Genomic DNA, 26300 nt, shown 5'->3' on the forward strand with positions numbered 1-26300 from the left:
CCTGTATGAGTGAGGATGGGTATAATAATAGCAAAATCCATACTAAACAACCTTTATATTTTTATTATTTGTGTGCTAAGCAGTCGGTTACTATTATATGGCATTATCGTGATCATGAGCAGGTTCCTTTTTTTAGCCTTTTAAACCAGCTCCAACATCAGTGTAGTGTGTCAAATAATAGACCACATAGTCACACATTTTTTGCACATAACACTCACCACAGGAAAAATATCACGAACTTGAAGTGTTCTCCAGAACCAAGCTGAACTGATGGAAGCATATCTTTAAAGAAAGTGATGTACAGATTTTGAATGGATGAGATGAATTGATTGCAATGTCCATGATGATGATGATGATGACGATGAGCACAGCTCTATGCAAGGAAGTGATGGAATGGATACAAGTATAATAATGTGGATGAAGGATGTCTCATTTGGCTGATCATCATTGCTAACAAATCTGTTTGAAGTTTTGCTCATCATCATTCATCTTTTTATATCATCTATTTATTTATTATCTTTTGAATATCACCAGACCTTGTATGGTTCGCTTCATTTCACGATTTCGCCTCACATTATGCATTCGAGTATTTTATGACTCGCACTTGAGACTTTTGCAATTCCCCAGCAGAAGATCACCTACCTAACCTACGTATGTACGTATACCTACCAACTTCTTTATTGAAACAGACATTATTACCACCAACGTTGGGTGGCAGTAAATTATTCCTGTAATTAGGACGACTATATATGAGGCGCATCCTTCACCAACACTAATACGAGTAGACTTTTCTAAACATTGATGATTTATATAATTGTTGATGGCATGACCTACACCCCGTGTTTTGGTGATATGATGTTTCATAATTATATATACAAGCAGAACTTTTCAAAAAAGTGGAATTTATTTTTGATCCATTTAAGTGCACACCGTCAATAACAGGATTTCGATATCGTTGCAAATCTGACAGGACTGAGTCCTGGCCTTGATATTCTGGACGACTATGAGCTCTTTGGACACAAACATGTATTCACCAATAGTACTTTCAAATCGATCAAGCTACAGGGAGTCGAGTCGACTGCTACCACTCCACTCATGAGTAACATATTAAAAGCATTCTTGAATGTCATTGCCTGAGACTTGTACAAGCAATTTATGCCCCTATTGCCTTTGAAGCAGTTCACATTCAACTTCTTTGTTTGAAGTATCGTATACTCAACTCACTCAGAATCTAAAAAACCTGATGCCCCATATCCAATACCAAATGTCACTCAGATTATAATACGGAGAATACCATGCTACATAAATATGGATTTAGACATTCAGACAGACACGTGTGTTTGACTGTCGAGAACAAAACTGTTCTCAAAATAATGTTTCTCTCCACAAAATGGACAAACATGGGTATCCAATCGGAGACGACCCTTTATTTTTGGATACAAGATGTCAAGATTACGTACAACGTGTAGTGTACATATTATACTCAACGATGATGATAAATGATTTAAACATCTCCACCACATTTATTCCAACATATTCATAAGAAAATTTCAACTACTACGCTCATAAATTATGTGTAACAAAAGTAAACTAAAGCTCGCCTTCATTACGCCCATCAAGTACATATGAGGAGTGATAACAACACTTGGTGCAATATTAACAAAGCGACGTCACACTGGGGATGTTCAACGTGGGTAATGAACATAAATTGTGATGACAGTAAAATTCCGTATAAAGCTATCTTTAATGGATTAATTAACACCACAAAGACAAATTCTTTAGTGCAAAAGTAACAACAAAACAGAAGAGTACACGTCTGTCGTATCTTCATCCCAATCCCTTATTCATATCCTGCTCGTCCGTCGCAGGTTTTCGTCTGAATCGATAACGTAGGCCATTAATGCTGATGGGACATTACGGCATTTGGGAATTGTTTATTGAAGCCGATGTAAAGTATAAATAAAACGTAATTAGCACAGTTCAAGGGTTTGCAAAAATACTAAATTTAGTTATGTAACAGACAATAGTGATAATGGGTTCATGGCGATATATCATTCTAAAAATTAACGACAAGAGTGGTGGGAAGAGAAGACATTCACATTCATTAGAGTCGAAATACATATTTCACTGTGTAGGCTACGTATTACATATTTCATTCTCCTCATGAGGAGGAGGACCAAATTGGAGGAGGCGGAAGGCAAAGGGATAGATTGCTATCAAATATTCATTCTGTCATATAACTAAAAGTTGTCCCTGGTATTTCACATTAACAAAACAGGGAAAAGTAAACTAAAGTCTCGGCTAACATTGACAAGGTCAGAGTAGAGTTTCGGGTATACATATTTTGAACCAATAATATCTTGTGCAAATATAAAAGACAGATTTAAATTAATACATAAATACATACGCTACTTGTATTTGAACTTGTGCTAGAGCGGAAGCCTCCTCAAATTTCGCCCATTAACATGCAGAAAAGCAATTAAACCGTTGTCACCATTGATTATTCACAACCACAGCCAAGGAGAAACATGATTGATTGAGCTGTGAAAACACTATCGACTTTCCATTCTGATATACGATACATGATACAAGCAGTGTTCTTATCCCAGATGGAGAGTAATTCAAAGAAGATGATGCGGAATTAAGGTAGTTCGGTATGTACGAAAACAGGAATACGTGTATGTATTTACAAGGACAAAGAGGTACATATTTATTACCTTTCATCTTCAATCGCACCTGATATCGAAGAAGACACCGATAACTCGTGAGTTTATAACACTAGAATACAACTCCAGCAACTTATTGGCCACATCAGCCATCCCAAAACCGATTAAAATTAAAATTTCGCCGAAACTCGATGTTAAGAAATGGAAACATTGAACGATTTTAAAACTTTTAATTTTAATGTATGCACCAAAATCACAGGATACATTGAACTGTGTGTGTTGCTTCTAATTAACTAATACGTGTGATATGATATGACGATTCCCCATGCATGCGTTGGTTGGAGAATTCCAGCCAAAGAGGTTATTTGCTTTTCTGATAACCCACAACGCTCCAGGGCTCACCTCAAAACCTGTGATCAATTACTTTCCTACTCATTTATTGTACAGTTGTTTGCATAGATATGCACACAATATATACACAAAACTATAGTTATCAGTCGGTGAGATCAACTTAAATTCAGAGTGTGCTCATGCAATGGTTACATATTATGTGTTAACTTTCCCTTATCAAGAGCACGTCCAGCGAAACTGCCTGCTTTACAGGACACAATAATACAATTATGTAGAGATAACACAAACGTCGGTGCAGCTTATGGGTGAGAAGCCTTGATAAAAATAGGTAAATTGCAGTGTGCCTGTGCTCCATTTGTTCAGCCATGCCGGAATATGTGTACACGGGTAGTCAGGCTACATATGTAGGTGTATGCATGCGGGGTTTAGCAGATCAACGACTCTTGCCTGTCAGCAGATAATAAACTGATAATAAAACAATATAACAGTAACAATCAACGCCAAATGTCAATAACCATTTTATTGGAATGCATGCACAACTTCGTCCCATGTTTGCTAATAACAAAAAAATGAACAGATCAACAACTCAAGGACTAAGTACAGAAAATGTTGTAAGCTTTAATCGAATTACCTTCGCAAAATGTGATATTAAACTACATACATAAATGTGAGAAGATCCAACTCGGACGATTATGTGTATTACTAGTGTATGTCATAGATAGGTACGTACGTACGTAAGAAACACAACCAGTCCCGTAATCCTGTGAACCCCATTAGTTTTTGCCATAAGGAAGACAGCCAATTCTGACCAAAATAAAAATACGAATCAGTCTGATGCTGATAGGAGCTGTTGACCTGTTTGACTAATGCCACGCATAACAATTACCACAACATTCACAAGTTGGAACTACAATTGTGCCAGAAAGCATTCCAGTTCGCCAATTATTTCACCAACGCAGAAACCGGGAAATCAATGCAGATTTTTTTCAGACATTCGCCACTTCACAACAGATCATTGGTCTATCCCAGTTAAAATCGGAGGTGGTAGGAGCAGGAAACGGGACTCGAAAGCCAAGAGCAGCAGATGGAGAAAACATTAAAGTTGAAAGTTTTTCCACCATGATCTATTTATAGCTCACCACACCGTATGCACCATGCACACAAACAAGGTTTACGAAACAGACGAGAGTTCAAAACTAGATCATCATATCAAATCTGAACCTGCTAGCTCGGTTTAATTTTTCTAAACCTAATTTATGTTTATATCAATATAATACAAATATGTAATCACTCTAGGGTGTACAATTTTTCCAAATAAGCCTAGAAAATCATACTTCCATATCTTGCCGTACTTATTATCCCATTAATTAGACTATATTGACAGCGAACAAAAATTGTACCATGTAAGTGTATATGTGCTTAATTGAAAGAACATAAAAATCAGTGGAGTGTCATTCAAACATGAGGTACATATGTAGGCAGCGTAAACTTCTGCATGTCCAACTGAAAATTATGGACAATAAATCGCAAATGCAACCACAAATAAAATCCATTTCTTCCTTATTTAGTAGAAACGATAAATGTTTGGAAGAAATACCTTCAAGGTTCAGTACTAAATAAAAAAGATGGAAACCGAAAATCGTAAATCTTTAATAACCCAATCAGAAATTGTATGAATTGTGCGGGGGCAAAAAAGGCATGCTAAATGGTACTGTTAAAGAAATAGACATATAAGTAATTTAGTTAAACATGGTTGGCTTCCTCATCGTTAAAAGCACGAGACAATAATATCATCGCCAAAATATCATCTTCATCTCGAAAAAATTCATGAGTTTCTTGTGCAATGAGCTGTGAGAGTGCTTGATGGACATGAGATCTGTATGCACATTCTACGACTACCACAAAATATATTTTTGTTTGTCTTTGAAGTGGTGTATTAACTCAGCAAATTTAATTTGTGCATAAAGAATGGGTTGACATGCAACATGTTTGCAAATGACAAAGCATAATCATAAGAGGCCAGAGTATCCAAGTCATTAACACGACGATAGTGGTAATTTTGCTATTTAACAGCTTCACATCCGACATTGATAATGCATACCGAACATGGATTAATAATTTAGGAGGGACCTTCAGGATCACGATAGACAAGTACAACTTAAAAAATAAATTAAATATACAAACTATTATTACGACCTTCGCTCAAGTCATATATGTCTGAACGCAATATGATGACAAAAACAGAACGTTCGGAGAGTCATAAATGGAACGACTTTTTGTACCCATTGCGATCAATCATTATTAGATAAAAAATTAAACAAATTGAATAGAAAAACTTAAATCTGCTGATTCTCAGACGATTTTCGAAACAAAATTTTTCTTACGGCGAAATAGTTCTATTTCTAAAACAATATTTGAACACTAAATTTTTTAACTGAAACCTACAGAATCCTAGACAGTATCCTACAGAATTCATGAATGAATACACTTTCAAGTCGTATTTTTTGGGTGATAGCATTCTTAATTATTTATATTCTTACATTCAAGTAGAACCACTGGGTTATCAAGGTCAATTATTATTTTTATTATTATTGTGCACTTAATTTACATTTTAGAAGATTTTAACCAACCATTGATTCTGGATTTCTAATATTTCGTTTTCTCTAAAAATTGTATTTTTGAAAAAAATGTATACCGTTTAGATAAACCCGACCTGCTGGCAATTAAAGTTCTTCATTATTATCGCGGTACAACCTAAGCCGTCTAAGCTAGTTAAACAGTCAGTGTAAGACCAATATTAAAGTAGTAAATAAGTATAGAAACCACGATGCCTGAGTGTGTCGATTATTCAACACATTTTTGCATTAGACGGATGACTTTGTAAGCAAACGTGCATTCGTAAGCAATGATGAAATCGAGGATCTGGTGAAATGAAGTGATCAAGTGGCAGAGAGATTGAATGGAAAAACATGACCCCAGCAATCAAATAAACCATCTGAATAAACAGCACATACATAGAGCCCATCAAGAAGCTAATCACAGTCAATGTCACGATGAACTTTTGCAATATTCACACAAACACACATCCATCCATCCATAGCAAAGTCAACAGTCTGCACTATAAACAACGGAAGATTAATTTCTAGGACGAAACATTGATCCCATTTGTCACTCTTGAGTCTCTGCATGCAGTGACAGCAGTGATGTGAGCCAGTGCAAATTACGGTTTCGCTATGAAAATCTCGCTTTTTTGCCATGTTACATTATCCCTGGACCGAGATGTATGTAAAACCCAATTTATGTAACAAACTATGCATACATAGTGTCTATATATACAGATGTACGTATGCAGCAATAAAAAATTATATTCAACCATTTTTAAACGATAAGCCATAACCATTCGTGACTAACAGTTCGCATGGAGCATCCGTGTGCCAGCTTTAATTTATTTGAGTACTAGTACTGCCACACTAAACTGACTTAATAATTACATTGTTGTGCCATCCAATTTGAGGCCATCGACTCAATTTATGTAGAAGGCTATTATCTTTGCTCCTCACTTTCCGACCCTAGTGTACTGCAAGTAATAGTTGTTTAATGGTGTGTGCATTCCACTAATTCAATTTCTAGCAATCTTTATACGGAACTGAGCATGGAAGTAGGCAAAGTATGTACTAGGCATTCCGTTATATTAATTAAACTCGTGTCCAGTATAGTACACGTACATACTTATATTCACCTCATGGAATTAGCTATACTACACATATCCCACCCACCCCACTTTCACTACAGAGTTACATAAGAGTTCATCGTTCATCATGCCAACTAAAGTCAAGGTAAGACAAGTGCGGACAACACAAATAGAATTAAGTGGCATGAGAGTCGGTACATGACATCATTTACACCACCCGGACCAACGCATTTCGCAAATCAAAATAAACCACACACAGCACAACTACCAAAAGTGAAGTGGACTTTGCATATGATAATATTATGGATGATAAACTATTTTAGTGGTTGTATACAAAATAACAAGATTATTGTTATTTAAGCTATACGCATACAGCAATATGCTATTAAATAGAGTATATTTAATAGACACTTGTTCTATGTATATGAATATAATGAAATTTTTATAAATGAATAAATAAGGATGCCGAATATAAAATTAAATTATTGCCAACACTGACTCAAAGACGGTAGGTTTTTAAACCTTGATTCGTTAAAGAAATGCATCAGAAGCTGACAAAATGCCAGGGTTTGCAGCGTAGTTTGTGAGACAGTATAGGTTACCCTAATGGATTCAAAAGCATGTTAAGGTTAGGCCGCTATTTTGCATGAACCTGATTCCACTGAAAATGGAACCTCTTAGTTTCATGAACTAGTTACCTTTCACTTTAGCCAATTCCACGCCTTTCAATCTTTCAGCACTCTCTCTAACCCTAGGAGAACTTAGGAGGGGAGGTTGTGTACTATCAACTCCCGGATCTCGATGCCCTTTGGATATTTTGTAGTGTCCCATGAATGTACAAGAACCCTGAAGTGGTTTGATTCCATGGCCACGATTGCGCCCGCCACACCCACTCAAAGGTGCCCAAAAATCGCTTTCACTCCAGCTTTCACTCATTCAAAACCACGCCAAAAATCCAATTTTAGTCCGATTTTCAAATTTCTTTCACCATTATACTCCCAGATAGTTGCTCTCTTATTTCCAACATCAAACTCAACTTTTTGAAATTCTTAGTATTTTTAAAATTTAAAATTCTGAATGAGCATTTTTGTAGTAATCAACAAAACAAATTATGCCTGCGAAATAATAATCAAAAAAGTTGAGTTTGATGTTGGAAATAGGAAAGCAACTATCTGGGAGTATAATGGTGAAAGAAATTTGAAAATCGGAGTAAAATTGGATTTTTGGCGTGGTTTTGAATGAGTGAAAGCTGGAGTGAAAGCGATTTTTGGGCACCTTTGAGTGGGTGTGGCGGGCGCAAATGTGGTCATGGAATCAAACCACTTCAGGGTTGTTGTACATTCATGGGACATTACAACATATCCAAAGGGCATCGAGATCCGGGAGTTGATAGTACACAACCTCCCCTCCTTAGTTGTTGTATGTCAAATCGCATTCTAGATTTGAGCCACTGACGTTAACTTATCTGAAGAAAAAACTATAAGTTATTTTTGAACCTTTAACTTAAGAACGAAACCAAATTCTCCTTTATATCAACACAAATCAAGCACAGAGACAGCCCTGTAAAACGGTCTGCTTTTATTAGGAAGCAGTTCCGTAAAAGTTGTATTTTCAGTAAAAAGCTGAGAGAGAAAAGCGAGAGCATTGATTTCCTTTCTTGTGAGTGATGGTGTACGTACAAAAGTAAAAGGAAAGGTTATGTGATGGCGATGATGATGATGTGACATCACGGGGAGATCCTCCATATGTGGTTGTATTTATTTATCCATCAGTCCGCCGATCTAGCAGTAATCCATCCGTGGAGAGAGAAGAGAGATCTCTTCCATAACACCAGACCCCCACTGAACATGTCGTATGTAAACTAAATTTCGGGTGCTTTCACCTCCTTGTCAGTCACAGAGAGAAAGCAATGACACGATATGATGATGATGATGAAAGGCTGAAAGCTTATCGGAAACCTGATACGTACTATTTTCTCGTTTCTACCGGCCGCATTGGATTACTATTTCAGCAAACATTCATTATAAAAACATTTATATGTACCAATAGAAATTCGATTCTAGTTAACGTCACGTTGAACAAGCATTCAAATAATAATGTGTCACGATAAATTTTTATCGAAGTCATGTGTACGTTTATAATTATGCTATAATAATACTAACCTACAGTGCAGACTTCATTTAGCCCGAGACAGGGGCAGACTTGTCCATCGTGTGTCGGACACAGCCTTGATACGCATTTTAAGGCTTTTATCAAAAACGGTTCATTCGCTAGCGTGTCACAGACACGACGGTTGCATAAGCCTAAACTCGGACTAAAAATTGGGTTACCATGTTCAGTAGTGATATAAAAATTTAAAAAAAGACTGTCAGTTTTTAATGTATTAGGCATGTACAAAGTTGTAACAGTCATGCCGTCCGCTCACCAAATCCTAATCAAGTCTAGCTGTCTAGCCAAATAAGTTAGTGTGGAGAATATGTGTACTACTTAATACAGCAAACTAAAAGATTGGTAAAGAGATTCAAGTTAAATGCATTTCACTCAACTCTGCCTGCATTGCATAAGTTTATTCTTCAGTTCACCACACCAAAAGGTTGTTTCATTGCTCCATGAGTTTAGTTAGCATTCGAGAGAGAGAGATTCAGCCAGCAGAGCTCACGTCACCTTCACGCTTTTGAGTTTGAATTTCGCCTTGGAACATGCAAAAAAAATTTGCTTCTCACTGGCCTTGGATCAGTCAGTCCCTCCAAGCGAATCCAAACCACAGCAAGCAATATACGAATATATGTGTACGACTACGAATCTCAGTGCAGTGGGAGTCGTCATTGTTTCATCCCTTGTCTTTTCTTATGGGCATGCATACCTTTCTTCAGTTGGGCTTTAAAATCTATTTTTTGTTAAAACCGCTTTCTACGTCTACATCCATCCATCCACTTAAGTCGGGCTTAACTACGGCAAGGATCATCCTTTACAACGACGACAATCAACTCACTCACCATGTACTCGCGCTCGTATATCAAAATTATTTTTCCTCCAGAGTCCGCCGACCTGTGAGCGAGTACACAATTACAGCGTGCACAAAACCACCTGAGTAATTGAGTATCAGGAAGAATTATGTCAAATTCAAACAATCGCTTTTTCTCTCTCCGCATGCAACTCGCCAAACACATCCTCAGAGTATGTACAAAAGAGTTTATAATGGTATCGCTATCCTATATACATAAGTACTTATACACATTTAGATAGACAATTAGTTCTAAAATAATATATACTAGGAAATTTCATATCTGATTTCCAGACCCGAATACCCGAAAACTTTGTAATATAGGAGACAGCCAATTCTGCTATAATAATGAAATGTCAGTGATGATGAGTGATGCAGCACGAGATGAGATGAGATCGGGTGCAAGTAGGAGGAAGGGTAAGTAACCTTTCCGAGTAAATGTTCTCCAAAAACATAGCGAGTACCGAAATCGGGTATTTGGCCAGAGTGTGAGTAGTGACGTCAGCCAGGGCCAGCCATTCGTATACAAAAGTTGACTCGGCAAAATCCTATTCATTTCCCCAGAAGCAGCACTTTTCTTTCCAATGCGAATTTCGTTCTCGCCTCTCTCTCGGAAAGGTCACATCCAACATAGTTTCGTTATTTGCAGCCTTCAAAATATGGAGCAAAGACCCAGTTCCAAGACTAACAGTTGCAGTTTGTCTTATTTTTTATCACTGCCATCCGAAAACATGTCCTTATCGCGAATTTACATTGACCTCGAAATCCAACTCCGAAACTGAATATTTTTAATGCTCACTATTACATCGATTATGTCTACCAAACAACTCCATACTTAAATACCAGCCTCAGTTTGCATTACTACTTTCCATTACTTTTTTGAAAAACAAACTAAGGTGTGCTGAACATCTGTAAAGAAGAGGACGAATTATCACAATAGTTTCCATACTGTGATTCTGAGTGTTGCCTAGTCTGCTAATCCTAGAAAGTAGGCTGTTTTCTTGCTTGCTCTCTGTGCAGATGCAAAACATGACCTATTTTTTTAGAATGGAGAGCCTTAAACTAGGTCAACTGCTTCCTCCTCCTCCTCCTCCCAGCAGTAGCAATGGCAGAAGATTTGGATGGAAGTAGAGCGTATACAGAATGAGCAAATGACTGCTCTGAGCACATTCTGGTCCCGTTTTCTGGCCTTTCCTTTCCCTTCCCCAACAGAGCCATTCTTCACTTACAGCCACCACCACCACCACATTTCCCTGCTTTCTCCTCTGCAAGGCCAATGACTGTAGTTGATACATAGTTCAAGACTGTGTGGTATGGTGCCATTTGTCCCTTCGGGTAGCAGTGATAGTGTGAAATGGGGGCAGAGCTGCAGGAGTAGCACTTTGCCTTGCTATTGATTTACCGACTGCCCTCATTCCATCACAGAGATAGAAACCATGCTTTGTTACAGGCAAGTCCTACAGATCCCGTACTTCATTGTTCCTAACTTCTGGCTTGTCGTAATAAATAATACCAATTATTATTAACAAATGGAGAAACTATTGTCTTGAAAGTTAAGTCAGTGTGAAAAGAGAATCTCCTCGAGTCGTATTTATGAAAACACTTCAAGATAAGATACGTCATGATAAACTTTCACTTTCTTTCTGAACGAGTGACAATGCTTGCTCCAAAAAAACAAGACTTGAAGGGAAAAGTACACCGGGATTGTTTTGACTACAGTTCTCACAAGTATCAAGTATTAAAGACAATTCTTGTCTCGGTCAGATTTGTTTACAAATATTCCACTAAGACTTGTCATACAATATCTGACAGCAAACACTGGATAATTGTATTTGCTTTCTTTTTTTAGCAGTACGACATATCGAGTACAAGGTCTTGTGTCATCATAACCAATGCCAATAATGCTTTCCTTGAAAAATATAATTTAATCATCAAATCTTTGCACTTGCAATAAGGAGCTAGCATTCGGTAGGTAAATACTACGTTCGACATGATGCTTGCACATATGTACGTACACAACAAAGGTTAATTCATAAATAATTTCGTATTCAAATTCTTTAAACGCGTGAATGTCATGATCACGATGAATTGGACTCAGGTGGGCTGCTATTTTCACATAGGTATCTGTGTACATATGCACGCTTCATAATTTGCGTATCCTTCCAGAAGAAGAGTTGAATGCCCGAAACGTAGTGCAACCTTTCCCATGCTTTTCTGCACATTACGCCTCAGGCTATCCGGTGATTACGATTACGCAGTTCTCTTTTTACCTCCTCCTCGCTAGGCAAACGTTAATGGCTCATTATTACATACGTGTAAAACATATATCTTGCACATATACGTACGTCTTCAGCTATGGCGAATGACTCAGAACCTGCCATTAAAGCGAATCCTAGGAGCCAGACGAAAAGACGCAAAGTTAAATTAAGTTTGTAGATGTAAAATTCACATAAAATTTAAAAAGTAATAAACAATCGATAGATTATTTTTGTAAATTTTCATTTCCAAAATAATCGAGTGAATTAATCCAGCAGTGCTATCTAATAATAATTTCCCAAAACAATAGGGTGCATGAGAAACTAAAAATCAGTCATATTAATTCATTCATCAACCTTCAACCCTATAAACTACTTTTGATTAGACAATCTAGAGATGGTTCAGTAATGAGGCTGGAACGGAATAAATATTAATTCACTTAAGCTATTTGCTCATGATGCAGATTTCCAACAACTTTCCTGCAGTTTAATAAACTCTAGACCTGCTAGGCCTTCAGACAGATAAACTCTGCATGGATTAACTTTCAACCTTGAGCAGAGAGCTAAATATGTTCCAAATAACAATCAGGAAGTTGCATTAAAATTTATATATACAGCTCTGTGGTTGAAACTATTATGGCTGTCTGTCTGGTGTTGTACTCTACATTCCTCTGTGCATTCCATCCACAATGCAATACAGTAGTGCAATGAAACTATGAAAGTAATTATTTAAAATTACATTTATTTTACATCAGTAAATAATAGAGATGCACCAGTTGCAGTAACAACCTATATAAATGCAGAACAATTTCCACTCATTTTTTTCAAACGGATGCATTCAGAAGATGACGAATTATTTATAAAACAAGTAAGGATGACACTGAAACAATACTGTTGCATTATTTACATAGCAGTAGCTTTTATAATCGTTGGATCGTCTATACTTTAAAAGTATATATAAATTATTTATAAGTTTGAGCGTCATTTCCATTCTCTTCAGGCACACATTGGAGTAAATTAAAGCGAAATATGTATCTCACCATTACAATAGAACAAGATCGAAAGATTTCAAGATTTGTCAACTATGTAAAATTTTGTATTTTTACTGTATTCATCGGAATTGCTAAGTGTGCTTTTCAATCAGTTTCACAATTTTCCTGCATTAAGATACGCATTGAATAAAAGCGTACAAAATAATCATGAAATAAACATGACCATGAACGAAGAAAGAACATCCGAACGAGACTTTTCTCGGTTTGTCGAATTTCATTCCACCGTAGACAGACTACGATGATGTTGATGTACATGAGTAAGTAGGAAAAATAAATAATAATCGCACCGCTATTTCCTTTGAGCCTGTAGATATAAAAGGATGAACAAAGGGAGTATTCCCCAACGTAGCTTGTGCAAGATCATTCGATTGAGAGAAATCTGCAGAAATGACGAGAAAGAGGCGATATTTGGTATTCAATTCTGGACTTTGCGACATGATAGCAATGTGTGAACATGGTTCATTCATTCTATTTAACGAGAGATAGGATCAGACTCGAGCAATTTTTGCCAAACAGAGAAAACACGCAGAATTCTTGTTATGTCAGATTGACAATCATCGGTCAATTCCCAAAGGAAATAAAAATAGCCCTCAGAAAGAACCAAGTCCAACAAGTATCTCTATCCTATCAGTCCAGATATGTTGGTGGTGTGAGATCCTAGTCCTAGCAGCTAAAACGTAAAACTCGGCAATCCTTGACATGCACCATGTGGGTGATAGAGTGGGTGATAGGTAGTCGGCGTAAAGTAAAAGGTTTTGGGACAAATACTGCGGAATACCCTATCCGTCCGTTGTAAGGTCGTTATCCTCTCCAGAATATCACGATCCCTACTGAGTGATGACGGTGTACGAGTAAGTTCTATGTGTAACTTTTTTTTAGAGACAACTGATTACTTGTGAAAAGTACATAGCTAACGAAAATATTACGACATGAAAGGAAATAATTGTAAAGTGAAAAGGAAATCGATTTACACATTTTTGTGTCAATATTCACGCCTCACTTTTCTTGGTTCTAAAATCGTTGAATGTCGATGATGTAACAAGGCGAGTGGCGAGTCTCATCAAGTTGAAGTTCACCGACTCTGCTCAAAACACAAAGTGTTTCATCAACTTATGTATGAATTCATAGTGGCCATGGCCATGCCATTATCAGATATGTTGTGTTATTGGCTTGCATGATACACTCCAAGTAAAACACATTCTCTATAAATTTTGAGCACAATAAAAACGAGAAAAACTATTTGTACAAAACGGTGGTGATCGATCGATAAGACCCAATCAATAAGGTCTAACACGTTGTCTGGATTGCCTCTGACTTTGACGCTGTCTTAAAATAAAGCATTCACTCTTTGTGTTAAAGACATTGATAAATGATCCCATTTTTCCGCTGTTTCACTACACACACTGATAAATTTCATTCATATTCGCAATTTCAGTTATGTACATGCAGACATACATTTGCCGGAGTATTATGCGAGCATAGCTTGGGCATCGGCTTCATATTAAATAAGTAGTTGCCAACAACGTATGTATCGCTCATTGCCTCTTTCAGCAAGATATCGACGTGTTCTCGGTTGCAAAGTAATCAACGAGACCTTGACCTCTGCGCTATGACCAGATGCCAGAAATAAGAGAGAGAGAGCAGGACGCTACGATAATCCCCAGAATATGGTGATGACATAAACTAATTGCTTCGATGTACTATATTTTAGCATGAACAAAGACTTATGTAGTAAGGTTAGAGATAGCTGGAGATCTTCACTTACGTGTCATACTGGATCTGGGGTAACAGTGGTTTTGTGATCCTTGTATAATTGCAGTGACACTCATCATTGGTTTCTCTTTCCGCATCTTGGCGGATTGTTTTTTCGACAGGTTAAAGACTTTGGTAGCAATTTTTGAAGAATTTTTTATAGGCTGAAGCCCGACGGAATACGATATAAAATCAATTTTCGTAGATTATATGGTCAGCAAAGCTGACCAAAACTTGCAGCAAGAAACAATTGAAATTCAGTTTTATTGATTCCTTCCTTGTTTATAAATATCTATGGCTCGGTCTTTTAACTGTGTATTTATATATTTTGATCCATATCACGATTTTCACATGGGATAAAACACGTTGATAAGTATAAACGATACTCGACACAAATGACTCTAGGGATTAATCATAAAAATGTATTAGCCAATACGTTTCCTTTCCGTTGTTGAAGTGTAAAAATTAGCACCATTTCTTAGGAATATAATATTTAAGACTATGCGTGTATATGTACGCCAACTTTTTGACCTGACTAATACCTAACCACAGACATCACAGTGGTGTCAATGTAATGGAAATCCCAAAAAAAATTAATATATATTTCCTCCTTCGTTTGACTGACTAGTTAAACTGGAATTAAAAGTGAAATTTCTAATGCTATGATAACATGTGGTAGTAGCAGGTACAGGTACTCAGAGAATCTTGTATAAAGTGATGATTTAACTAGTTGGTACGTTATTCAGCCTTTATTAGTAACGGCCTTGTAGAGTCAACGGGGTCAAATTAGGTACAGGAGTATTTAAGACAAATTAACAAATGGAACTTGCGACAGAACAATAGGAGGGAAAACTGCGAATCATGTGCATAAACTTGAAAATTGCCTTTATTGAGTAATTTTGCAATTTTTGTGTCGACGACGCGAACTTTGGTGAAGAAGCCGATTCTCATTAAATTTTCATCGGTCAAAACCACTTGGAGCTAATCATCAATAATTCACAGGAAAATAAACGGGGCTCCGTCGGTCAGTAAACGAAGAGGACTGCGTGTTTATGTATTTACAATGATATCAAACCTACTTCTGAGTTCTGTGACATTCGCATTGAACTTGGTTCTCCTTTTAAATGTGGGTTTTTTCTCTCTTTCGCAACTCTGATAAACAAAGAATTCCAAACTGATGATGAATCCAATCACGGATTTAAATCAAAATAATCTCGATTAGGAATTCTCTTCCTGTTCTTTGCATAGGTGTAGTAGGGCTTATTCAAAATAGTCTTCCACACCATTAGGCCAGCCAAAGCTGCTTATCCTATTTATTTCCACAAATAACAAGTGTTCCGTTGACTATAAATTTTCTCTTGTACGTCTTGTTTCACTCTCTTTCTCCGTAAAGTCAAAAGTCTTGCTCAACAATGGTCACGAACGACGCTTAGTCTGGGTTGCAGCAGTAGTGCTGACTGAACGTATGTAAAATAAGCACACCGGTTAATATCACACAAGAGTTAATTGTATTCACTATTTAAAGCCGGGCCAGCCAACAATTCGAGAAAATAAACCATATACACACATGCACCAAGAAGCTACCAATAGCCAAGTAAGTAACAGAATAGCGTTGGTCGCAAATTCACTGATCGGACTTCCAATGCACACTGAGAACCAGAGTTTTCACCCACGACGACGACGACGAGACTCAACTGCTCCGGTTAACGTTGGCTGTTTTCTGTTATCCGAAGTTCATGCCACAATATTGAGGTCGGTCGGTATTGCAACTCTCCTACTCCACATGCCTCACATTCCCCGATCCGTTTTTACCCGGATCCTGTCTCACATTTATAACCTAACACAATAGTGGTAGTCGTATTGGTCAAAGTCTTTTCTTTCATGCGAGGTCCGATGAGACTTGTCTTGTTAAGTAGCGAGACAAAACCATGCTACTTATGCAATAAGATGGTTATGCGATAAGTATTATCTATCCTGCACTTGGTTTGGTTATCCATCCAAAGTATTTTGCAACAAGAGTGGGATGAATAAGACTGGAAACTTGCAAATCTGGGAAAGTAAGTAAGGAGCACAAGAGAAGAGCGAGTGTGGGGATTTGTGTTTGTGGTACGATAAGACCAATGGACTCGGATAAACTAGTGTTGACTAAAAAGAGAAGAGTTGGTTGGTCTCTGAGAGTTGAATTCCCTTTTGCAATAACACAACACATTTTTCATGCACAGGAGATGCGAAAGAGAAGCATGAATACGTACGTATTAAACAACCTCGTGAGCGTTACGATTAGTTCAATGGTAGAATATGTACACTCCACGTTGGCCATTCTCGCCAAAGTTACATCTTTGCTTAGTTAGCATTAGTTAGAACATCCATCCCGGGTTGACCTTGAGCTTTTTCGCACAGAGCATTTTTAAGGGAATTTCACATGGCTTGCTCCTAACCTAACAACGCTGATGCTGCTGCCTGAGTGCCATGATGAGGCTATCTTTGATCAGGTTGCTTTGCTGGTTAAAGTTAAATACTCCTACAACCAGTCAAACCTCAATGCATGTTACACAGATGAATATGTATATATCGCATATATATTCGCATGGGCAGGGGATTTTATTATTTGCATCTCCACCTTCTCCTCGACACTCCTCTTCATGCTCACAAGAACCAACCAGCCAAACTAACTAAAACTACCTGTGCCAAGTTGGTGAGCCTAGCCTGGCTAAAACTTACCCCCCGATATAATACCTGCACACAAGACATCCCTGATTACAATTTACATCCAGCGTCTAATCAGCCAACCTGCTACCACTAAAAAACTATCTCCATGCAACCTGCTATTTGATGGCTGTTGGTGTGATGAATTCAAGAACTTTTATTGCCTCGGGCACTACATTCTCCACGCAAACAAAAAGCGAATTATTTTCAGGCCGCAGAATAATAACGCTCAGGCATCGTACTCACTCCGCATACATAGCGCACATGCAAGGATTGCAGTTTCGTTAATCCGCTTACCATTATTCTTCCACACATATATAAGACGACACGTTATGGAAATATGAGATTTTGGAGGTTGTGGCAAAAAATGGTTTCAAAATTCTTCCAAACGGATTATTTGCAACAAGACAAGAATTCACAATATATAAGATCCAAATGGCAGAGGTAAATAATGTATGTGGGGATTTGGTACATAAGGCTGGCAACAAAATTATTCCACCCAAGGGATGAGAATTAAGTAACAGCATAAATATTTATTCGCATTCTTCAACAAGTCGACATTTTTGGTGGTCTGGCCGGACAACAACTTTTTACTCGTTTGCTCACCTGTCCAGTTATAATTTATCTGGCAGGATAAAACTATCCACCTACAAACTAAACTAACCAACCAACTACGTACATATCTCCCAGCACAATATGTACAATCAAGTGAGATCCTACATTGTATCATGCATATAAAAGTTGGGCTTCATTATGCGACTCATGCCGTGCACACACTTTTTCTTGGGCTCAAGTTTTTTTCTTGGATGGGTGGACCTCTGGAACAGACAAGACAACCGAATGCGAGTGAATACATCCTGTTGTGGGAGATTGTAGTGCTGATATTTATAACAAAAAATTGTAACGCTCGCCACATTGGATAATTGAGTTTCACTCACACGCTTTAGGGACAACACACGGTAGATCTCGTTGCAAAAACCATGACAGAAGATAAATAAGATCTCATACTCAATCACTAACCAATTCATTCTTACATAACTCAATCAATATGCATGTATCATCAAATCTTTCCGATGCTTTGGGTTAAAACTGAACCAACGCAACGTATTAATTAAAATCAGCGCCAATTAGGATAGCAAACTAGAAAGAGCACTCAACTCAATAAACTATAGTTGTTTGTAAATATACAACATCAATATCATTATGCCGTCTTCAAACTCGTTGGTCACACTCAAATTAAACTATTATTAGCAATTAAATTTTAAAGGTGGAAATAGGAACGTACGTATGTACATATGTTGAACAACAATTGTAATGGCAAGCAAATCCAGGAATTAAGTAATGCGCATAAACACGGAAAATGCTCGTCAAAGGGAATTCGTTCACCCTGATCGGTTTGCCGAACTCGCAAACTTCAAAAGGCACACAGTAATAATGCAATATATTTATATACATATTTTCAGCGACGTGGGTTCAAAACAATACGAGAATGCAAAAATAGCGCCTCATCATAGTCCTACAACACTACATAGTTCATTTAGCACTATCCAATTGCATGGTGTGCATTCGCGAGGTAATGCACAAGAAATACTTTTACACGCTACCAGAATGCTCTGGTTTGGTCACAATCCAAATTCTCAAAGCCAAAAGCTATTGTGCTCCACTGTAACATGCAAAATATTTTTGCCATCATCATTATTAAGCGACTACTATTATACCCTTGCACACACACGGAGAAGATTTTTTGAGTGAAGTGAGACATGAACGTCCTTCAGATTTTATTGGCAAAGGTGAGTTCAGGTTTAACTCTACGGCAGAAAAGCCAAAGGTCTTTGCTATTGCTCACTATTACAATTTCCATTACTGCTTGCCGGCACAATATGACTTCCTGTACCTACCTCTGCACAAACATATTTACAACAATCACTCATTGGTATGCACAGAAATAAAAACCAGCCACGACGTCTAGGCAATAAAAACAGTACTCGAATAGAAACTGCATCATGACTCTCTGACCGCCAGTAGTGCTAATTATTCAGGTTCACTACACGATCCCCGTGTGGCTGGATGAATTGTCATATTCGCCAATAATATGTCAATTCATTGTCATAATACAGATGAGCCGGAAGGATAATAAATCCGAGCGGAGGTCGCACATCCCATAAAAATCATCCTGCAAAATGCTAATGTAATATTTAATAGGGTTTATTTCGAGAATTGAAATACGATTGTCTAGTGCTATAATGCTTGAAGTTGGTTGTAATAATTTCTATTTTTCAACATACGAAAGCACTTTCCACGTTCAGGAAGTTTGCTTGTATGAATAACTGATGACTTATTCAACCAATGGAAAAACTTTGAATAGTCCTTGAAAGTTTATGAAGTAATGCAAAATAGACGTGATGTAACTTGCACTCGTATGTACAGCGGAATAAGATTAGCCCTGTGATATGAGGGAGAAAGGGGAAAAGTCGCTCAAAGAGGAAATCTTTAAATTTATAACAGGTAACTCGTCTGGTGACAATAGTTTAGTCACAAAATTGTAATGTATATCAGACTATAATTCTAGCCCGGGCTACCGCCTATCTCGTAATGCAAGTAGCCCGGGCCAGGGATAGGGGAGCCCGGGCTAGAATTATAGTCTGATGTATATACGTAGTATGTACGTAAAATGATTTCATTAAATAATTTTGTAAAGTTGTTTTCGCATTTCAACTAATTATGTTTACTCGGGTTGTTAAATAAGTTTCATACATTGAAAGTTTTCCGGTTGCGAAACTTGATCGCACTCTTGATTATAGATACAATGACAGACATTAATTAAGAATCCTTAGCATTCGACTTTTTAAGTACCTGTAGGTTATTACCAAGATAAAATTTAGGTAGTCAACAGAATACAATCTAGGCAATTTTGCTCAAGCAGCTACGGAAATTAATTTGATAAGTCAAGTCTCAAGGATAACGTTCATGATGGATTTGTTTCGCAACCAATTTCGATTCATTTAAAGGGAAATATTTTTATTGCAAATTGTTCACAATGTATCCTAAAAAATGTATAGGCACACAAGCACCTATCAATTGCCAAGATATATCAATTTTTAGGAAGAGCCTGGGCTTATGTAATTGTCTTCTCCTTCTATATGTCCGTCTCGCGATAACTCTGTCCAAACTTATCCGATTGATGGACTTTCGGCTGGATTTCTATTCTGTGAGCTACGGTTTTATTATCACAAGGGTTAGGGACAGGGAAAGGACTCACTTTTTGTAATATATGGATTGTGTCAAACCTTTGAAGAACTTTCCCCCTTCTTACGAAAAATGTTAACTGGTGACCAGTCACCACCAAAGTCCCTTCCCTTCCGTGTATCAGAAGGAACGCAAATTCGAAAAGTTAGCCCCCGTTTTGACCGCAATTCATGTATCATAACAAAAAGTGAGTCGTTTTCCCTAATCCTTATCTAACGTATCCTCATACAAAGCTGAAATTTTGCATGTAGAATTTATGGAAAGATTAATGCACACGTTTCAAAATATTTGCCAAGGGTTCCCAACATTAGAAACATTAGGCGAGAACGATAGACAATAGTTTTGTAAACTTAAGTAGAACGAGACGAATCTTTTACTAAAACTCGAAAAGGACAGCAAAGTCAGCTCATTAAAAAGTATTTAGTAAGCTGGCTGGAGGGAAAGAAACATATTGTGGGTGATTTTCATGGCGATGCTCAACTTTCTTCGGTTTGAACCACCTACATTATTTATTTTTGTAAAGTACTTTACGCGTTCTACTTATCTCTTGTCTTTTATATGTAGTAGGATTAGAAACCCAGGAGTCTGCTTAAATACGCCCTGGCGTGCACCACAAAAATTAAATATTTATCTGCGTATACTATTTTATTCATGCCGTATCCTCAGGTGACACAATCCCACCCGTTTAATTGTACATAGATAATAAATATTGATGCATTCCTGTAACTATTTTATGTAGGACGCACGAAGAAGTTGATTTAGAAGGAAATATATTTTCTCACTTTCAATAAATATCTATGTCTGTGCATGTATGTAATTTATGCAACAGCAGACCAAACCTCTGAACACAACGCATTTCTTTTGTGTGCATGCTCGATGGTGAATGCTGGAATAGGAAATATGGTAATTTGGTCACTAATTAAAGAAAATCAGTTGAATATTAATAAAACAGAAGGAGAATGCAAATGAAATACGTCTGAAAAAATGAACAGACGCAACTCCAACGACTAAACCGAAACCTTGAATTCATAATAATGTGACAATAACTCCATAAAGTACGTATATACATCAGCTAATAATAATCCGCAGATTTGTAGAATGCCACTCAAATACCACTCCAGAAAGACTGAAAGAAAAGTCGCTTCGATTTCATCCAACTATGTACATCCTTCGTAATGGACTGATTGCAATGCATGCATACGTATGTATGTACTTCAGTGTGAAATCTCTTTGAAGAGGCAGTGAAAGAATTACCATCCGCCACGAGTGGAATATGTGGTTAATCAAATAGGACAAGCTCTTATTAGTTAAGGTCAAGATAGATAATATGATTTACAGAAGAAAAATAAGGAGTGGGTTAGAAATTATACTATTGCAAAAAAACAGACAAAATTGCACGCTTTGGAAATGTGATCAGTCGATTATATGTATCAAATCATATATTATTTTTGTATATATGTGCATCCCATGTGGGTGGACCCATTTTCTTTTACACTCCAAAAGTACGTCAGTCATAAAGCTTTCTTTAGACAAAATAAGATTGTTCCTTCTTTCGCCCAATGTAATCGCATTTTCTACTTTTATGATTAACTTTCCAAGAATATTATTACAACATGAAGTGGTTAAATTGGATAACCACCTTCAGTCTGAGCTGCTTTGATCTTGTCGAGATGAAAGTAACGAAATGTCATACGTGGTAAGTATCAACGGATGTCATGCTCTTGGTAAATCCTGTCGCAACGAACAAGTCACGTTAATTAACTTTCCCAATTTTCTCCTCCCGTAGGGAGACCATGAAATAGTTAATTTTTTAGCAAATATATGGAGAAAGGGATTGGCTTATTAACTTCTTGCCACCGATATGAAACTGTATTGCAAACATTTTTAATGATAGAAGGCAAAATATGTAATATTAATCCGTACCATAATTCGGGTAACCTCCACCCCCCTGGTAAACTATTTGTACTTCCGCAGATGAGGAACCAGATATGGTGGTTGTCGAGGACGACCCCACTCGATGCTGGTGGTGGTGATGGTGATGATTTTGGAAATTGGAAATCATTGGAAATCCGAATTCATACCCAACAGAAGAGTCAAAAAACTGAGAATATGATGACATTTTATAATAACTTGTTAATCAGTAAAAGTCCATGACTTTCTTTCACATATATAAAACTTGAAACTCTTAAAAAATCAGATCATCGGCCAGGTGAAAGTCACACACTCACTTCTTCTCCTACATTATAGACAAAATTCTGTCATTTTGTCAAAACCGAATAATGTTTCTGTTATGAGTATCGCTAACTGAAATAGACTATGGCTAAATGATCATCAGTAAATGAGGAAGACACTTTATCCATAATCATCATGCCGGGTTTCTCAAGGTTGACGATTCATTCTCTCTCGCTCTCTGTTACATCTTGTGGTTCCATGAGCTTCCTATTCTTCTTATCCAGCAAATTGAAAATCAAACAAATTTCACTCGCTACCACATAAACCACACACAATAAGTTGACCGAGTTCTAATTACTCTTTGTTATGGTTCTTATTTTAATGTAAATAGGCCCGCACACGAGTATTAATATTACAATCTCGTTGGAGATGTTGCGGAAATAATGTGTATCGTATCAACCAACTGTTCCGAGAGTGACGATGATAATATACGATGGCCAACTTTAGTTGAGGAGGAATCTTTTCCACCAACCAGGGCAATTATTGACCTTCCACTAATTTTGTTTTGGCTTGGACTTGGGCTGATACAATTTTGTCAGTGTGGTAATAGGAACTGAGTTAAGTAAGTAAACCCCAAGCTTCCATCCTTGGAGTATTTGTGTCACATTAGTTAGGTACTTAAGTGGGAGAGACAGAACGAGCTGCAGAGAAATGTGGTGGTTAGTGGTATGTAGCCATTGACAGACGAAATGACTTTGTTCAAAACAAGAGTGGTTATCCAATTGCAGAGTAACACCGATATTTATCAGTCAACGTGCAGAACAGAATTAGGATCACTTGCTGTAGAGTCGATGGGATTTTGATTTCCCGAAAACACAACAAGACCATAACTGCACGTCGTCGTCGTCGCCGTTGTCGTCTTTCATGATCATGTTCTCCACATTTGTTCAGCAGAGAAAATAAGAAAGAGCATGATCGGGGGCTGCGATTCTATTCGCTCCTCCATGTATTTCTCATCATCATTCTACTGCTCCTGCTAAGCTAACAGTATTAACAATAGTATTACCTCATTTGGCTCATTATGAAACATTATGAATGGAACAAAACAATCATGACAGATCTCAAGCATAAGTAACTCGAGCATGTGTCACTCCCAATCTTACTATCATATCTTGGCTGGACTATAATTTCGCAGCTACATATCGACAACATGGAAGGATGAGTGCTTTTCACTGACGTTATTTATTATTATGACAATGCAAGTGTAGTAGCGGCTAAATAATAGTGTGTCATGGTGTCGCCTTTCACCAAACTAGAGAATAGCGCTGGAAAAGCATAGGAGCAGCACATATATAGCTTTAAATCAAAGAATATTACTGAATGTTCCTCATCGTCACCCTACATACATACAAATCCAGAGTAATATAATAAACACATTAACTTGAAACTGGAGAAGAGAAAGAGATTCGACGCTGTTAATGGGTTTCCGTTTTACAACTTAATGTATTACGATTGAGAAGTGCAAGGATTTGCCGTCAGTTATCTCAAGTTAAAATATCTACTAGCCCAATTATTTGCTCCCTAGTTCAAAGCTGTACTCCGCAATTGGCCTCACATTTCACATAAAGATAAGAAATGTTTTGTAATTTGATATTTAAATAGGACGGATCACATATTTATAAGAGTTTCGCTACTTCAAGGGCATTCGTGGATTTATGTAGACGAATGGAAAACTATACTATTTTGACATTTGAACCAATGAGTGCAATTAACTTTCTCAAGAATTTTAATCTAACTGCAACTGAGCAGGATATTTTGCTAAACCGCAGAATTACGAGCGTCAATAAATCTTTCTGATGCATCTGTCTCTGTCGGGCAACTATATCACTAGCCACCACATTTCCAAATATTGACCACTTTTATTAAGTGCATTGGGGTTTTAATGTGTCCCACATTTTACCAGTGATTCACAAACAAACGTGCACAAGTGTTTCGTCGTAGGACCTTTTCTGACAAAATGTGTAGCGACGTGTCACTGTAACCAGCCAACAAATGACTGAACCCAGTGCACTCTGAAACGAATTCAATTACCGAATATAATTAAGGAATGAATAAAACCGAAGCAATGCAACTTCCATTCATTGAAATCCCATGGCTGTACTGATAACTGGAGAATGCAGTTACTATCTTTACAAAACCCTAGTTGAGACATATATGTATCGTACATCTACATATAGATTATTAATATGCGGGTGTAAATGTACATGTATTGTCCTCAAGACATTACAATATGTTTAAAATCCAGCTATTGTCGCTCTGATCCATAAAAACAAGTCCATAATTACATTTTCACAACGACACATCTTTCCGCTTACTGGTCGAAAATCCATTAAAAATTTGCAATAACAAATTTCCAAGAAACTACATTAAATCCCACACACCACACTGCTTGCTGTATTAATTGCTGCTTCTAAACAAGAAACAAGTTATACACCAAGTATTTACAAACATTTAGATTTTTGTATGTCCATATTGCAGAGCATTAAGTGTATGTAATTTTAATCTCTCTCTTGTAATAAACATCTCAACTGTGTATTTCAGTTTAATGATTTATATACAAAAAATACCACGAGGGCAGAGCACACTTTTAACTTGTCATTTATACAAATATTATCACTAGTAGTTCTACACACAATAAACTAAAATCGAAACTCGTACTAAATATCACAATGCAATACAAATTTATTAGATTTTATAAGAACTTTTATTTGTTTTTTCGAAATAGAACAAAACTGTACACATGAACCACAAGGCTTCGACTAAATTATTGAGAGGTACGACTGTGAGCGATCGGAGGTACTTCAAGGAACCGCTGGGGGCACGAGAAACGATTGGAAATTTGACGACCATAAACAAAATGAAGAAAACGAAAAGGATGATATATATATACGAATATATATATATATAACAATAAGGACAAGGTATGAAATTTCATATGAATTCTCGATCAACAAGCAACAAACCCGATTAGACGACGAGCCGATTGTCTGCGGAAAATCGAAAATGGTTTTCAGTTTCAATCTATTTCTCTAACTAAATGGAAACCTAACCAGACCAATGTCAACCGAGTCGCTCCTCATTAAACCTTACTTGTTGCCTTAAACGGTTGTCAACTTCTACCCAAGCCATAATGCCACTGCACTAGTGACCTGCTACGACTCCATTTTATTTTTTTAATTCATAAAATCTGGGCAGTGTAATGTAGTAAAAGGGGTGACTACTTATTATTGGTTAGGCTAAAGCCAATAGTAAAAAGGTAGGTTCAAACTCAAATCAAGGTGAAATGTAATATCCGTAGTATAAGTATGATTCAGTGTACTGACAGGCAACTATGACCATGAAATA

At 37.1% G+C, this 26300-nt stretch overlaps 1 protein-coding gene across 6 annotated transcripts in view; it reads right to left on the reverse strand.

Annotated features, from left to right (window-relative positions):
- LOC110846702 (retinoic acid receptor RXR-alpha-B) overlaps window positions 1-26300 on the reverse strand; it is a 44141-nt gene that overhangs the window by 16361 nt on the left and 1480 nt on the right. For 2 of the 6 annotated variants that reach the window (XM_035848886.1, XM_035848885.1), the window contains exon 1: window positions 22647-23687. The exons of 1 other annotated variant lie outside the window; for it this stretch is intronic. In XM_035848886.1, coding sequence (XP_035704779.1) covers window positions 22647-22842 — 196 coding nt within the window. In that variant the 5' untranslated portion in view covers window positions 22843-23687. Of the gene's footprint in view, window positions 1-2717; window positions 2963-14784; window positions 16945-22646; window positions 23688-26300 lie in introns of those variants that run through there. 3 more of the 6 variants (XM_035848887.1, XM_022093528.2, XM_022093531.2) reach the window with 3 other exon arrangements.

The sequence above is a fragment of the Folsomia candida genome, unplaced genomic scaffold (genome assembly GCF_002217175.1).
Source record: "Folsomia candida strain VU population unplaced genomic scaffold, ASM221717v1 Fcan01_Sc003, whole genome shotgun sequence".
Classification (NCBI taxonomy): domain Eukaryota; kingdom Metazoa; phylum Arthropoda; class Collembola; order Entomobryomorpha; family Isotomidae; genus Folsomia; species Folsomia candida.